General features: G+C 43.9%; 1 protein-coding gene and 3 pseudogenes across 1 annotated transcript; 3 read left to right on the forward strand and 1 right to left on the reverse strand.

Moving 5' to 3' along the window:
* LOC146476978 (zinc finger MYM-type protein 1-like) overlaps positions 1-14,509 on the forward strand; it is an 89,916-nt pseudogene that overhangs the window by 5,454 nt on the left and 69,953 nt on the right.
* On the forward strand, positions 1,135-3,412 carry LOC146476979 (uncharacterized; annotated as a pseudogene).
* On the forward strand, positions 3,781-5,238 carry LOC146476980 (uncharacterized). The gene is given in 1 exon segment (XM_085113848.1): positions 3,781-5,238. A coding segment is annotated over 1 exon segment (1,458 nt).
* On the reverse strand, positions 12,030-13,917 carry LOC146476981 (uncharacterized; annotated as a pseudogene).

Genomic DNA, 14,509 nt, shown 5'->3' on the forward strand with positions numbered 1-14,509 from the left:
TTTTATCGATCTATTTTCGCGGATTTTCAAGTAGTAGGAATTGGATAGCCTGACATTAAGTTTTATCGTCGTTAGTTTACTCCTTGTTGTAATACTAGATGCGTGCAGAATGTGTGAACCACTCGGAATAATTAAGCTATGAATAATGCGCGCAGAATGTGTGAACTGCTAGGGATATTTAAGCCATTCATTATTATTCAAGTTCAGTTGAGTTTAACCGTCGTTCGGTTATAATAAAAATCTTTGTGTCAGTCACTTCGCGTTCGAGTAAGTAAAACCTAGAGAGTCAAATAGCATGAGGAAACATGGTGCCAGGACCTAAAAAATCCAGCCTTCATATTAATTCGGAGCTTTAGCGACGTGAGCTAAATTCAATGGCTATGGAAGTGCTTACAAAAGGACCGATTCTCGACTGGACAAGCGATAGAAAACTACACGAGCGTTTCCTAGAATGGCAGAAAAAGGTTTCTGTCTTATGCAAAGGTTTAAAGATGACTAAAGCAGATCCAGAATTCACATGCTTGTGTATCTACCAGTGGTCAGGAGAGCGCACTCTCTTCCACGTTGAACTTTGCACAATCTTCTCCGCTTTTTTGTTTTCTTTTTCTCTCTCTTTCTCTTCTTTCCACGTTTGTCAACATATCCAACGAATACGTCTTGAATTGTCTTTGTACTTTTTTTTTTCGAGCATTTCTGTTGTGAACGCATCTTGCCAAACTATCTTGCCATGCAACTTCCCGCCAAACAAGCACGGGCGCATTAGCATTGTGGGATTGCGTACGGACAGTCGGATGGACAGAAGTGACGTCATAACCAAACCAAAATTTTTCGCATTCGTAGGTTTCCCAAATTTTTTTAGCTATGGGGCTCCGGCGCACGGAGCTCCACTATGAATTTAAATGATATAGGAAATAAACTTCCTATTCATAACACTCCTTATGATATGCGAAACTGAAATACATTAAATTAACACATCCCTTGCGATTCAATGCACGCAGGCATGTGCACAAGGGTGTTCTAAGGGTATAAATACTGAGTCGAAGCAGAATAACACTCCTTTTGTGCTTAGTCTCAGCCAGCGCAGCAGTGAACGACATCTCTTCAGTTTTCGACCCACACGAATTTTCTAGAATTATGGCTGAAGCTCCAGCGCCGGGAGTACAATTTCCTCAACCGCTAGTAAACCCTCCAGCACAAGGCCCACAAGATCCACAAGTCGCACAAGCTGCTCAAGTTCTACAAGCCGCGCAAGTTGCACAAGCTGCTCAAGTTCCACAAGCCGTGCAAGTTTCACAAGCTGGTCAAGTCCTACCAGCCGCACAAGGTGTACCAGTGCCACAGGCTGCACAAGCGGCGGGTCAAAATGCTGCCCAAAATGTTGCTGCCGGCGGTCAACACGAAGTCAAGGTAAATTTTGATGTTCCTGTCCATGTTTTATTACTTTTTTGCTTTTTCGCCACTTTGGGAACATATTATAGGCTTGGTTTATTTATCTTATGTAAGAGCTTAAGTTTATTTTTCCCGTGGGCGTGTTACATTTGTCTTTACATGAGTTTGTTTTCCCTGTTTCAACGGCATGTTTGCAAGTTAAGCGCATCTGTTTGCATTTCCCAAAGGGTTAGTTTCTTGTTACAGAGCCCTTTCTTGTTATATGTGGGTGGGAATTTTGTTCCTCATGTTTTTTATTCTCGTTTGGGTGTGGCCCGCTTTCCTTCCTATTGTGTCGGTTATCCTTTATAGTTAGTGAACATATTTTGTTATTCAAATTTCGTATTTTTTACCCCGTGCGGTCGCGGGGGTGGGACAATGTTGGTTTGCGGGGGTGAGTCCTTTTTGCTAAATCATTCTTAGATATAGTAATTTAATTACGCCGTGTGTAGACACGGGGATAAATTTTTCTCACCAGAATTTATACGCCGGGTGTAGTCCCGGGGGTGAGTTTTCTCACCAGGATTTATACGCAGGGTGCAGTCCCGGGGGTGAGTTTTCTCACCAGGATTTATACGACGGGTGTAGTCCCGGGGGTGAGTTTTCTCACCAGGATTTATACGCCGGGTGTAGTCCCGGGGGTGAGTCTTCTCACCAGGATTTATACGCCGGGTGTAGTCCCGGGGGTGAGTTTTCTCACCAGGATTTATACGCCGGGTGTAGTCCCGGGGGTGAGTTTTCTCACCAGGATTTATACGCCGGCTGTAATCCCGGGGGTGAGGTTTCTCACCAGGATTAATATGCTGGTTGTAATCCCGGGGGTGAGGTTTCTCACCAGGGTTTATACGCCGGGTGTAGTCCCGGGGGTGAGTTTTCTCACCAGGATTTATACGCCGGGTGTAGTCCCGGGGGTGAGTTTTCTCACCAGGATTTATACACCGGGTGTAGTCCCGGGGGTGAGTTTTCTCACCAGGATTTCTATGCCGGGTGTAGTCCCGGGGGTGAGTTTTTTCTCACCAGGATTTATACGCCGGGTGTAGTCCCGGGGGTGAGTTTTCTCACCAGGATTTATACGCCAGGTGTAGTCCCGGGGGTGAGTTTTCTCACCAGGATTTATACGCCGGCTGTAATCCCGGGGGTGAGGTTTCTCACCAGGATTTATATGCCGGTTGTAATCCCGGGGGTGAGGTTTCTCACCAGGGTTTATATGCTGGGTGTAGTCCCGGGGGTGAGTTTTCTCATCAGGATTTATACGCTGTGTCTAGGCACGAAACAAGAACCCGCCGGGTATATTTGTTGAAAGATATAGATACGCCATGTATTGTTACAAGGGCAAAGACTCACTAGGTATGCTCCGTCAGGGAGTATAGTTATCAGTTTTACTAGTCATGGCGTGTTTGTTGATTAGGAATTTTTCTCCTTTTTAGAGGTTACAAACTGAAGCCCTGAAGTTGAACCAGACAGTTGAGACAATGACTAGATCATCTGTGGAGCACTCCTTAATGAAGATTATGGCCTACGCATCTCGTCCCCTACCAGATTTCAATAAATACGAAGCCTTGGAGATGCTAGAATCGCTTCAACTTACGGCTCAAGATACCAAGCATGACCGCCAGAATTTCTATCGTTTGGTTTTCCAAACAGTCCGTGGAAAGCTCAATATGCCTCGGGATCAATTTAGAAGTCTCGTCCTGCGCCTTTTGGCGATAAAGAGCATGAAAAGATCTTCGATTGTGTGGCGAAGGTAGAGAAACACTATCGTTCGAGGGACCGGGCCGGGACCGCAGCTGTGTCTCCCTATTACAGGGAAGGCCGGGAGAAAAATGTCAGAGATTTCCCACGAAACCCGGGAAGGCCTATGTCGTGTTTCTACTGTGGTAAACTTGGCCACATTAAACGATTCTGCGAGGCAAGAAAAAGGGATCTTTCTGGGAACATGGGGCTGCAGAGGAATGGCACGTCTCCAGCGTCAGCCGCAAAATAGTGTGAACTTTTCGCAGACAACATATGTTAAGCTGATTTAGGTTTTCTGTTTGGGTAATAAACGTATCTTCAATTCAGTCATGTCTTATGTGAGTGTTTTTCTCTTAATTAGTAATAAACTTGATAGTCTCGGAGTTTTGATAGCTTTGAAAACAGGGTCTCTAGTTACCCTCCCAGGATTACTGGGTCAGAGCTGTCATCTCTCTGCTGACTACTTTGGGGTTTCACCCGTGGGAATAATACCTTTTGTTCTTGATGTTTTTCCCTAGGAAATCATTTTATGGGCTTGGAAATATGCCAAGAACTTCGATAACGCTATCACTCATGGACAGTCTGGGGTGAATGCAATTCAATGGGTAGACTCCACTGATGGGGAACTCCACAGCGGTCAGCGGCGAGATGACATCACGTGAACTAATGCAAAAGGTCATGCGTGTGGAGCAAGGCGGGATTATAGGGGATGTAAATGAGTTGTCCTTCCGAGACCCCAGTAATTTTAGAGCTGGAGAGCTTCACGCTCACTACTCGTTTTGGGAGAAAGTCGCGGAACGATGCCCTAAAATGGCGGCTCAAACCGATGTCTTGGATTGGATCAAAAATAAAGTTTCTATTTTTCCGTACTTCCAACATTTCAAGGACTCGTTTCAAGGCGAACAGTATGATTCTGACATGTCATGCAAGCCTTTTGTTCGCTTTGTACATGAAACTTTGATCAATCGTCTGGGGACTGGGGCGATATCTTTGGTGGGGAGAGTTGGGAAGGTGGTACCGCCCCATATTGTACTTCCTCTGACTGTTGAACCGTCAAAGCCCCGCCTCTGTCATGACGCACGTTATTTGAATCTCTGGACGAAGGACAATCCTTTCTTTCTGGATACCCTTAATGACCTGCCTCGTTATGTAACAAAAGACTCATTTCAGACTGTGTTAGATGATAAGTCTGGGTATGATCACATTTTGCTTACAGAGAGTAGCCGTCCTTTCTTTGGTACTTAATGGGGTGGTTAGTTTTTTACGTACAATACCTTGCCTTTTGCCTGGAAGGTTTCCCCTTTTATCTACCACACGACAGGTCTCTTTGCAACTGGTTTTTTCCATTCAATTGGCATTCCATGCCTTCTTTACATTGACGACCGGCACAATGGCCAGCTTCAGGTCTCGTTTGAAAAAGGAGAATACAGTGCCTTGGCCACAGCAGGTGAACGCAATTCTGCAGCTGCTAAGTCTGCCATTTTCCTGATTGCCTATTATTTAATCAGACTGGGTTATTTCCTTGGTCTTTCAAAATCTATTCTGATCCCAGCAAAGATTGTCCCGTACCTTGGATTCATGGCAGACTCTTCAAGAGAAATGTTTCATTTGATTCCAGAGAAGAAAGAGAAATTCATTGCCCTTATTCATGAGATACTTGGGTCATCTTATGTCTCCGTTAAAACGTTGCAATGCCTCGTGGGGAAATGTGTTTCCTTTGCTAGAGTGGTGCCGGCGGCAAAGCTCTTAACAAGAGAAATGAATGCAGCGATCTCAAAGGGCCTACGTTCCCAGAAGCTGATTTTGTTACGAGGTGCTCTGCGAGAAGAGATCGCTCATTGGCTGTTCCTTGAAAACTGGGATGACCCAATACCATGGCGCGACGAACGCCATATTCAAGTTTCTGTGGCAACGGACGCATCCTTTTCGGGATGGGGGGCTACGATTATTTCTCCAAATCACCGTCATGCAATGCCCATATGTTTTTCCACCTCCGGTCTTGGTCGGTCCAGTCCTACGCTATCTACGAAGAATGAAACAAGCATGGACAATCGCGGTCCTGGACAGTTACCCTAAAAAATATTGGTGGCCTTTATTACATGGTCATGCAAACAAAGCAGTAAAATGGCTTCTACAGGTGATGACCATGCACTTCTTGTACCTTCAAATCAGGGTTGGATACCACGCCCAGGCGGAATCCCGGGAGACCTTTGGGTGTTCTCGGTTGTCTTTTAGGCATATTTTATCGAACTTAGATTGATTTTTTTTTCGTAGGAATTCTTTTTTCTCGAGTGTACCACTAAAATCTTTCTTTTTATATTCTCCGTTGTTTAGGAACTCCCTTTGGTGGCAAAACTATTCGTACCATCTGCCAGCACTGTGCATCAAGAGAAAGATTTTTTTCCTTAGTAAAGAAGAGTGACACATTAAAACTTGATCTTGATTCTATAGATAAACGGTTGCAACAATTATTGAACTTTGATCAGGCCACCAGTTACTCGAGACAAAAGGATTCTCTACAGAAGGAATTAGAAGCCTTTTTATCAGCCCTACCAGGACAAGTGTCTTTAGCTACTGTCTCTCCCCGGGATATATGCCGTTTTCTCACTTTTAAGGATAAGGATGGTCGAACGCAGATCCACCATAATGGTGGTAAATTTGTTGGGCAACGGGGTAAACAAACTTGTGGTTGTTCTCTCCGATTATCTTATGAAACCGTGGATTCATATATTGGAAAGCTATGATCTATTTTTCATGCCATTGGGAGGGATGGTGAATGGGATAAAAGGCTGAGACTAGGCAATCCCGCAGCAGGTAAGTCCGTAAAGGACTATCTTCGTGTGGTGACCACGGAGCAATTAAGAGCAAGGGTAACCCCTAAGCAGGCGACGCCTTTCTTTGTTGACAGACTTCCCCAGCTTTCCCTTTTCTTGGAAAGGCGCCTGGCACAATCCACTAATAATCCGTTACAATGTTTCATTATCGCTCGGGACCAGGCCTACTTCAAAACGGTTTTCTTCAGTGGTGATCGCCCCGGTGACCTGGGCCAAGTTGAGGTAGTTGAAATTTTGCGCTTTCCCAATGATGATGGGTTTTTATTCAATCACGTGTGGGGGAAGACCCTAAGGGATGGTGACCAAAATGTTTTTGGAACTAGAAGAAATCCACAATCCGTTATTTGTCCCATTAGAGGTATTGAACACTATGTTGATATTGCTCGGGGAATGCAGGTTGACCTTACCCGCGGTTACTTATTCTGCCCAACAACACCTGATGGTGGAATATTAGATGCCCCCCTTACTTCAGCTACTGCGGAGGCCCAACTTAAATTATATTTTAAATGAAATGGGCGAGAATGACGGCGAAACATTGCATGGGTTTAGATCAGGGTGCGCCATAACCTTAGCGCTGTCAGGGGCAGAATTAACAGAAATAATGGATCATGTTGGTTCGAACCGTAGGCACACTGCTTTGCATTACCTGCAGCTAGCGAAAGTGCTGAACCCTTCTGGGGCTTCTGCTAAACTAGCCTCCAGCGAAGTGATGAATGTTAATAATACATGGACGGACATGAATGAACTGAAGCGCTTCCTTTGCGCTTTTCCATCTGTTAGTCCACAGAAGAGACCTTTATCAGACTGATAAGTAAGACGAGCTATGTGCTAGACGTTTTTGTGATCTACCAACATACTGTCTTTTCTCTTAGTTTTGGGTAGGTTTGGGAATTGTAAGGTTTGGGGGTATTTATGGATTAGGTTGATGTTTGTTGTAAGTAAGAAGTAAAGAAAAGAGCTTGCCATGAAATTAAAGATGAACAGTATGGCGTGAGTGGCGCTGAGCAATATTATTTCCCATATCTTATTTCAACTGAGCATGAATAGAGTGTTATGAAATAGACTACTATTCATAACACTCCTAATGATATGCGAAACTAAAATACATTAAATTAACACATCCCTTGCTATTCAATGCACGCAGGCATGTGCACAAGGGTGTTCTAAGGGTATAAAAACTGAGTCGAAGGAGAATAACACTCCTTTCGTGCTTAGTCTCAGCCAGCGGAGCAGTGAAGGAAGGAACGGCCCACCCACCCTGACCAAATTCGCGTGTGTCAAAAACACTGCTACCAGCTTGGCTTAGACCGCTGAGCAATATTATTTCCCATATCTTATTTCAACTGAGCATGAATATAGTGTTATGAAATAGATTACTTTCTGTAATTTACATGACAAGAGCTTGAACTTAACGGTCGTTCACTCGTCTAAACCGAGTAAAAATTACAACGAACGAGTAGTTTTTTTATCCACTGGTCCCCTGGACGAGTAAACGTATCTTTTTCCTGAATAAAATTCTCATTTGAATTCATAATAAAGACTGTAAAGTGCCAAAAAGATCGAGAAAACAAGATGCGAAAAGCGCTAGGCATTATTTGCGTATGGGCAAGTGAAGATCTGGGTTCGACTTTACATGAAATGAATTGTGGGATGCAAACATGGTGGACAAGCTCGTGGTCCCATTCGTGGTCTCGGTGTTGGTTTGTATATTGTAGGCATACATTAGAGGACAGCCTATTTCATCATTGACATTTTAATATGGCGAATCGTAAGCAAAGTCAACAGTCGTTGCACTTGTTCTTTGGAGGTAAAAGACCAAATACAGACACAGAGGAAGTGGTCGTCTCAGATAAACAGCCTGGGCCTAGCCAACAAAAAAAAAAAACACGGAAATTTTAGCCATCTTGGAAAGCGAAGTACAAATAGTTAGAATTTGATGAAAATGAGAATAAGATGTTCTGTGCTTACTCCAGGGAGTTTCAAAATACCAAGAACAAGAATTATTCTCTCAGGATGGCAACAAACAATTTTCAAACTGATAGCCTGAGGGCACACGAAACCAGCGAGGGCCATGGCATAAACCTACAAACCAAACGTGCAACAGAAAAGCAATGAATCATTGTAAATACATGTAGATGTGTAAATATATAGTATCCGTTGTGTTCAACTGTAGCTTGCCTTACATTTTATCATTTGAATGCTCTAAGCAATGCACACGAATCAATGACACTCAGACATACAAAAAGTTGTTTTATTACATTGTTTTGTGTTAGATATAAGTGACCAGTGTCTTTGCTACTGGGACCAGTACATTTTCAGCTTACTGGTCCCTCGGAAGACCACACCCAAAAGTTAAGTTCGAGTACTGCATGATGATCAATTTCAAAACATAATCAAGCAGTCAAACCTCAAACTAAACGACCATGATATTGCGAAACTTAAACAGTTAACCTTTAACCCCTTTTCAATTGATGATCGGGGAAAACCATATCTAACAATGGACACTAATCTAGACCCGGATAATAATTACTACAATCACATCATACATCATATTGATAATTGTGATTACTATGATGAAGAGAAGTTGAAAAAAACTACCAATGAGACAAATTTTTCGATTTTACATTGCAACATAAGAACCACCACAAAAAAAGCATGCTGATTTTGTGGACTACCTTGATGCCTTAGATCGCAAATTTTCGGTGATAGGTTTAACGAAACATGGTTAAATAGCAACAATGTGAATGATTTCCCGTTATATCATGATACAGCTTTGTGAGAAAGGCACGCAATCATAAAATTGGCGGTGGTGTGGGATTATATGTAAAGCAATCCTACCAGTACCGTGAACAACATGACCTTTCGATTAACATAGATGATTTAATAGAACCACAATTTATTGAGCTGGCAAGACCAGACAATATACTTGTAGGAGTAGTTTATAGACCTCCAAATGATAATTTAGATCAGTTTAAGGAAAGCTTATTACAATTACTTCAGAAATTGGATTCCCAGAAAAAGAAGTGTTTCTTATTGGAGACATAAATTCTGACCTGCTTAAAGTTGAGGAAAATCGTCATACAAATGATGTTATAAATTACATGTTTTCAGCCTCTTTTTACCCACTCATTTCAAGACCCACTAGCATAACAAGTACAAGTGCAACACTAATAGATAACATTTTTGTTAATAGCTTTGAAGATAATTTTACTACTGGTCTACTATTTACAGATATCTCTGATCACCTACCTCTACCTATTTTTCAAATAGCGACTACCATAGCTAATACTAACTGTAAGAACAAGGCGGTAGGCTTGTTGCTATGAATTAGATTTATTGAGGTCTTAACTCAAAAGTGAATTACAGGGGACTGAACTTGAGATAGCGTGGATTGTGCTAAGAAACCAAAAACTATTTCCGGTATGAAACGCTCACTGGTTGATTATCTATCTATAGCAAACATGCTGTTGCAGTTTGGAGATAAGCAGTCTCGTCACATCTTCTCTCTTACAAAGAAAAGAAGAAAATAAAAAAAACAACACTAGTACTGCAGTATGCCAAAGAATCACCCCTAATGTTTCAAAGTCATTGAATATAAGATTCATAGGTTCAGCTAGGAACAAAGTCATTTAAGCGGGGAGGCGGTCTCCATATGCGCTGTGATCTGCGAAGACTTTGAGGGGGTGGTTGTTGCTGAGGCACAGGGCTGATGGGGGATTGGCTGGGCAGTTCGGCTTGTTCCAGTTCCGATGTCGAAGGTACCATCTCGGGGGTGTCTGGAATGGGAGGTTCATTGGAACGAACCAGTTGACGACGGTTCTGCCTGCATGTTGACTCCCCAACTTTCACCTCGTAGCTGCGAGGACCAACCTGGCCCATGCAGGTGCCTGGACTCCACGTTTTCTGTCCTGGAAGTCTCATATGCACGGTGTTGCCTTGGTGAACAGGCTGAAGCGGTTTGGTGTGCTTGTCGTAGTAAAAATGCTGTCGTTCCTTCTGGCCCACGAGAGCACGCATCTCCCCTTGGTTGGAATATCATGGCTGCCAAAGCATACTAGCCACAGGAAGCAGTGTTTTACAGCGACAGCCCATTAGGCGCTGAGCAGGGCTTGTCCCAACTCCTTCTGTTGGCGTGTTTCGCCAGTCGAGCAGCGCTAGAAATTCTGACTGACCTGACTCACGGCATTTGGTGAAGAGACGCGTCATTGTTTTGACTGCGTTTTCCGCTTTCCCATTGGACTGAGGGTGGTAGAGCGAGGACGTGATATGCTGGAACATCCACGATTTCGCAAACACGGCGAATTCTGCGGACGCAAACTGAGGACCGTTATCAGTGACGCCAACGTCAGGGATGCCGTATCTTGCGAATGTAGCTTTCATTTCTTTGATGACACTGCGAGAGGTTACCGAGCTTAGACGGGCAACTTCCACGAAATTACTGTAGTAGTCAATGATGACCAGCAGGGTGCGGTTGTCCAGCTCGCAAAGGTCGGCTGCGACCTTAGACCAGGGTCGGTCTGTAACCTCATGTTGTAGCAGCGGTTCTTTGGTCTGCTCCGGGCGGTGTGACAAACAAATGTCACACTTTGAAAAGTATTCCCTCAACTCCGTTGCCATGCGAGGCCAGTAGAGGGCGTCGTGCGCTCTACGTATGCACCCTTCGATGCCGATATGTGAGCTGTGTATGGTTGCCATGAGTTCCTTGCAAAGACTGGCAGGTACCATGAGACATTCTCCCTTGAATACCAGATCGTTTTGTGCGGTCAGGAGGTCTCTCATGTCGTAGTAGGGATAGAGGGGTTCGGGAAGGTCTGATCTTTTCTCTGGCCATCCTTCCTTTATGGTTGTCCTTAGTTGCTGCAGGACTGGATCATCAGCTGAGGCGTGCTTGATTTGGTGCCACTGGGTGTCTGTGACAGGTAGAAAGGCTTTGTGGTCCACTTCCTCGAGTTCTCGGCTGAACTCACACGCGTTGACTTCTGGAAGGGACGCTCTACTTAATGTATCAGCTAGATACATCTGTGTACCCTTCTTGTATACCACTTGTAGACTGTATTCCTGCAGCCTCAAAAGCATTTGCTGAAGCTGTTTAGGCGCAGAATTGAGCGCCTTGGTGAAGATTGCTTCTAGCGGTTTGTGGTCGCTCTCCACTCGAATCACATCATGGCCGTATACATAGGCCTCGAAACGTTCGTACGCAAAAACGATCGCGAGCAGTTCCTTCTCGATCTGGGCATAACGTGTTTCTGCATCCGTCAAGGCTCGGGATGCGTATACTATGGGCTGTCCATTCTGCAATATGGCTGCACCTTATCCGTTTTGAGAGGCATCACACTGAAGCGTTACTTCCTCTTCCAAGTTATAGTAACGTAAGACTGGGGTCGTAGCAACTGCTCTTTTCAAGGCTTCAAATGCTGTTTGTTGTGCTTCTCTCCAGACCCACTGGACATTAGCCTGAGTGAGATCTCTCAAAGGCTTGGTGATGTCAGAGAGACGTGGCAGGAATTTGCTGAGATATTGTGCAAGTCCCTGCAATCTTTGAACGCCAACCTTGTCTGTTGGTGCGGGCATTTCACTGACTGCCCGTACTTTGGCTGGGTCGACACGTAGGCCCTCGTCTGTGGCGATGTATCCAATGAATGGAACCTCTTTCTGCCGGAGATCTAGCTTGTCAGTGTTAAGCTTGACCTTTGGGGCTCTGCAACGTTCTAGGAAGCTTGTTAGAGCTCGGTCATGGTCATCGGTAGCTTCTTCAATTGCGGCTCCACAGCCAACCACAATAAAATCATCCGCCACTACTTCAATTCCAGATAATCCCTCGACCAACTTGTGCATTTTCCTTTGGAATACCTCGGGCGCGGAGCTTATACCAAAGGGTAGGCGTTGCTTACGGTATCGTCCAAAAGGGGTGTTAAAGCTGGTCAAGTACGACAAGCTCTCGTCCAATGCCACGTGCCAAAATCCATTGCGTACGTCCAGCTTTGTAAATACTTTGGCCCCGTGTAGCCTTGTGGCAATGTCTTTAATTGTAGGCTAGGGGTAGTGCTCATGCTGTATGGCCTGACTTAAGTCTCTTGGGTCGAGACATATGCGCAGTTTGCCGTTTTTCTTGGGTACGGTTACCATGTAGCTTATCCAGGCTGTGGGCGAGGTCACGGGTGTGATGATTTCTTGTTTCTTGAGATTGTCTAACGCTTCTTGGACTTTCGCCCTTAGTGCCACCGGTACACGGCGAGGCGCATGTTGTACAGGGTCCATGGCGCTATTAATTCTAATGTGATATTCTCCGGCTAGTTTTCCGACTCCGTCGCTGAAACCTTCAGGGTATTTCTTAATTAGTGTTTCTTTCGTGATAGGATCACGTGTCAATTTGCTAGTGTTTGTGTTTTTGAGAGCGTACACCAGCACATTTCCTGTTTGCGGTTTGTTTATTTCGTCACTGTCAAGGTACTTCACGATTTTCATGCCAATACAAGCCTTTCTTCCGAGGAGGGGTCTGATGGCATTGTTTTCAACGAGATTGCAATCTAGTTTGCATTTGTAATCGTCACGCCACACTGGTATGCGAACTTGACCCACGACTGGCAACTTCGCACTGCCGTATGCTGTGAGTTGAGTGTTCAAAGGTGTCACATGCTCAAGCGTATAGTCCTTTGTGGCTTTCTTGTATAACTCCACTGGAATCACGTTGCACTGCACTCCCGTGTCTGGATAAAAAAGGAGATAGTTTCCGGATGACAGTTTAAGCGTAACCAGCTGAGAGTCATCCAGTTCAATCCCTGAGATATTTGTGGCATAGAACACTTCTGAATCGCTATCAGGGTTGTCGACAGCTCGGATAGATTTGCGGTGCTCGTTATCTTTGGTATCTTTTCTCTTGCTGCGACATTTAGCCGCAAAATGTGACAGCTTTCCGCATTTGAGACAAGTCTTGAGATATGCTGGGCATAATTCTTTCTTTGTGTAATTGTGTTCGGTGCCGCAGTTCCCGCATTCCTTAGTGTTTGCGTGTTTACTGCCACAAGTGTTCCTTTTCTGTCGATTAGCTTCTGGGCTTTTCGTCTTGTTGCCTCTGTTCACGGCGTTCACGGTTTGTCCCTCGCTGTTTCCGACAATTTTCATTTGAGCCAGCATGCTCTCGGAGGCTCTGCAGATCTCGTCTGTTTTTTCAAGGGACAACTTGGTCTCCCTCAATAATCTCTCTCTGACTTTACTGTCATGAATGCCAAACACTAGACGATCGCGAAGTATCTCCTCTGGTGAAATTTCTTCAAAATTACAGCTATCGGCAAGCTTTCGCAGGGCCGTGCGGTATTGGTCGTACATTTCTCCTGGCTCTTACATCCTACGGTTAAATTTAAATCTCTCGAAAGGAATATTCTTGCTTGGTTTCGCAATATTCTCTAAATTTCTTTAATACGGGTTTAATCTTCTTGTCGTCTCTATCGTTTTCCCAGTCGTTAAAAGTTGAGTACACTTCGCGTGCCTCTTCGCCGATCACCGTAAGAAGTGTAGCGACTTGCACACCTTCGGCTTTCTTGGAAAGCTCTGTGGCGAGTGCATAGTTGTCCCACGCTAAAAAAAACTTCTTCCATTTGTCTGCCGCGTTTGGACTGTGTATCTCTAGTGCCGGTGGTGGTGGCAAAGCATATCCCGTGGTCATACTTCACCGGATGCTGTTCGGATAAGGTTTGTGTAATATTGTACCACTAAAGCTCACCACTGGCTGCCACCATGTAAGAACAAGGCGGTAGGCTTGTTGCTATGAATTAGATTTATTGAGGTCTTAACTCAAAAGTGAATTACAGGGGACTGAACTTGAGATAGCGTGGATCATGCTAAGAAACCAGAAACTATTTCCGGTATGAAACGCTCACTGGTTGATTATTTATCTATGGCAAACACGCTGTTGCGGTTTGGAGATAAGCAGTTTCGTCACACTAACACGACCCCAATCAAAGAAACAAAATATAGAAAGATAACAAGTGAAATTCTCAAACTCTTACATCAAAAACTAAAATGTGAAAACTGGAAAGAAGTATACAGAGAAGAAAACCCACAGTCACCTACATTACATTTTATAAAATATTGAATGATGCATTTGATGAAACAGTACCACTAACGAGACGAAAAATTAGTTTTAAGAAGTCATTTCAAACCCCGTGGACCACAAAATAAATTTAGCCTCGAGGAAACTTAAAAATAAACTATATAAAAGATTCATTAATAACCCAAACAATACAAATGAAAAAAGTTACAAAACCTATCGAAACAAATTTAACAAAATTAAAAGACTTGCAAAAAATCGTATTACAATGGTACATTTCAAGAATCACAAGGCAACATAAGACAAACATGTAAACTAATAAATGAAACTAATAAAAATAAATCAAGTTCAGAATTACCAGACAATTTTATGAACGATGGTAACATAATTACCGATCCTAACGAAATAGCTGACGACTTTAATGAATACTTTATTAAAGTAGGACCTAACTTAGCTGAAAAAATAC

Source organism: Pavona decussata, unplaced genomic scaffold (genome assembly GCF_977016875.1).
Source record: "Pavona decussata unplaced genomic scaffold, jaPavDecu1.1 SCAFFOLD_72, whole genome shotgun sequence".
NCBI classification, from domain to species: Eukaryota; Metazoa; Cnidaria; class Anthozoa; order Scleractinia; family Agariciidae; genus Pavona; species Pavona decussata.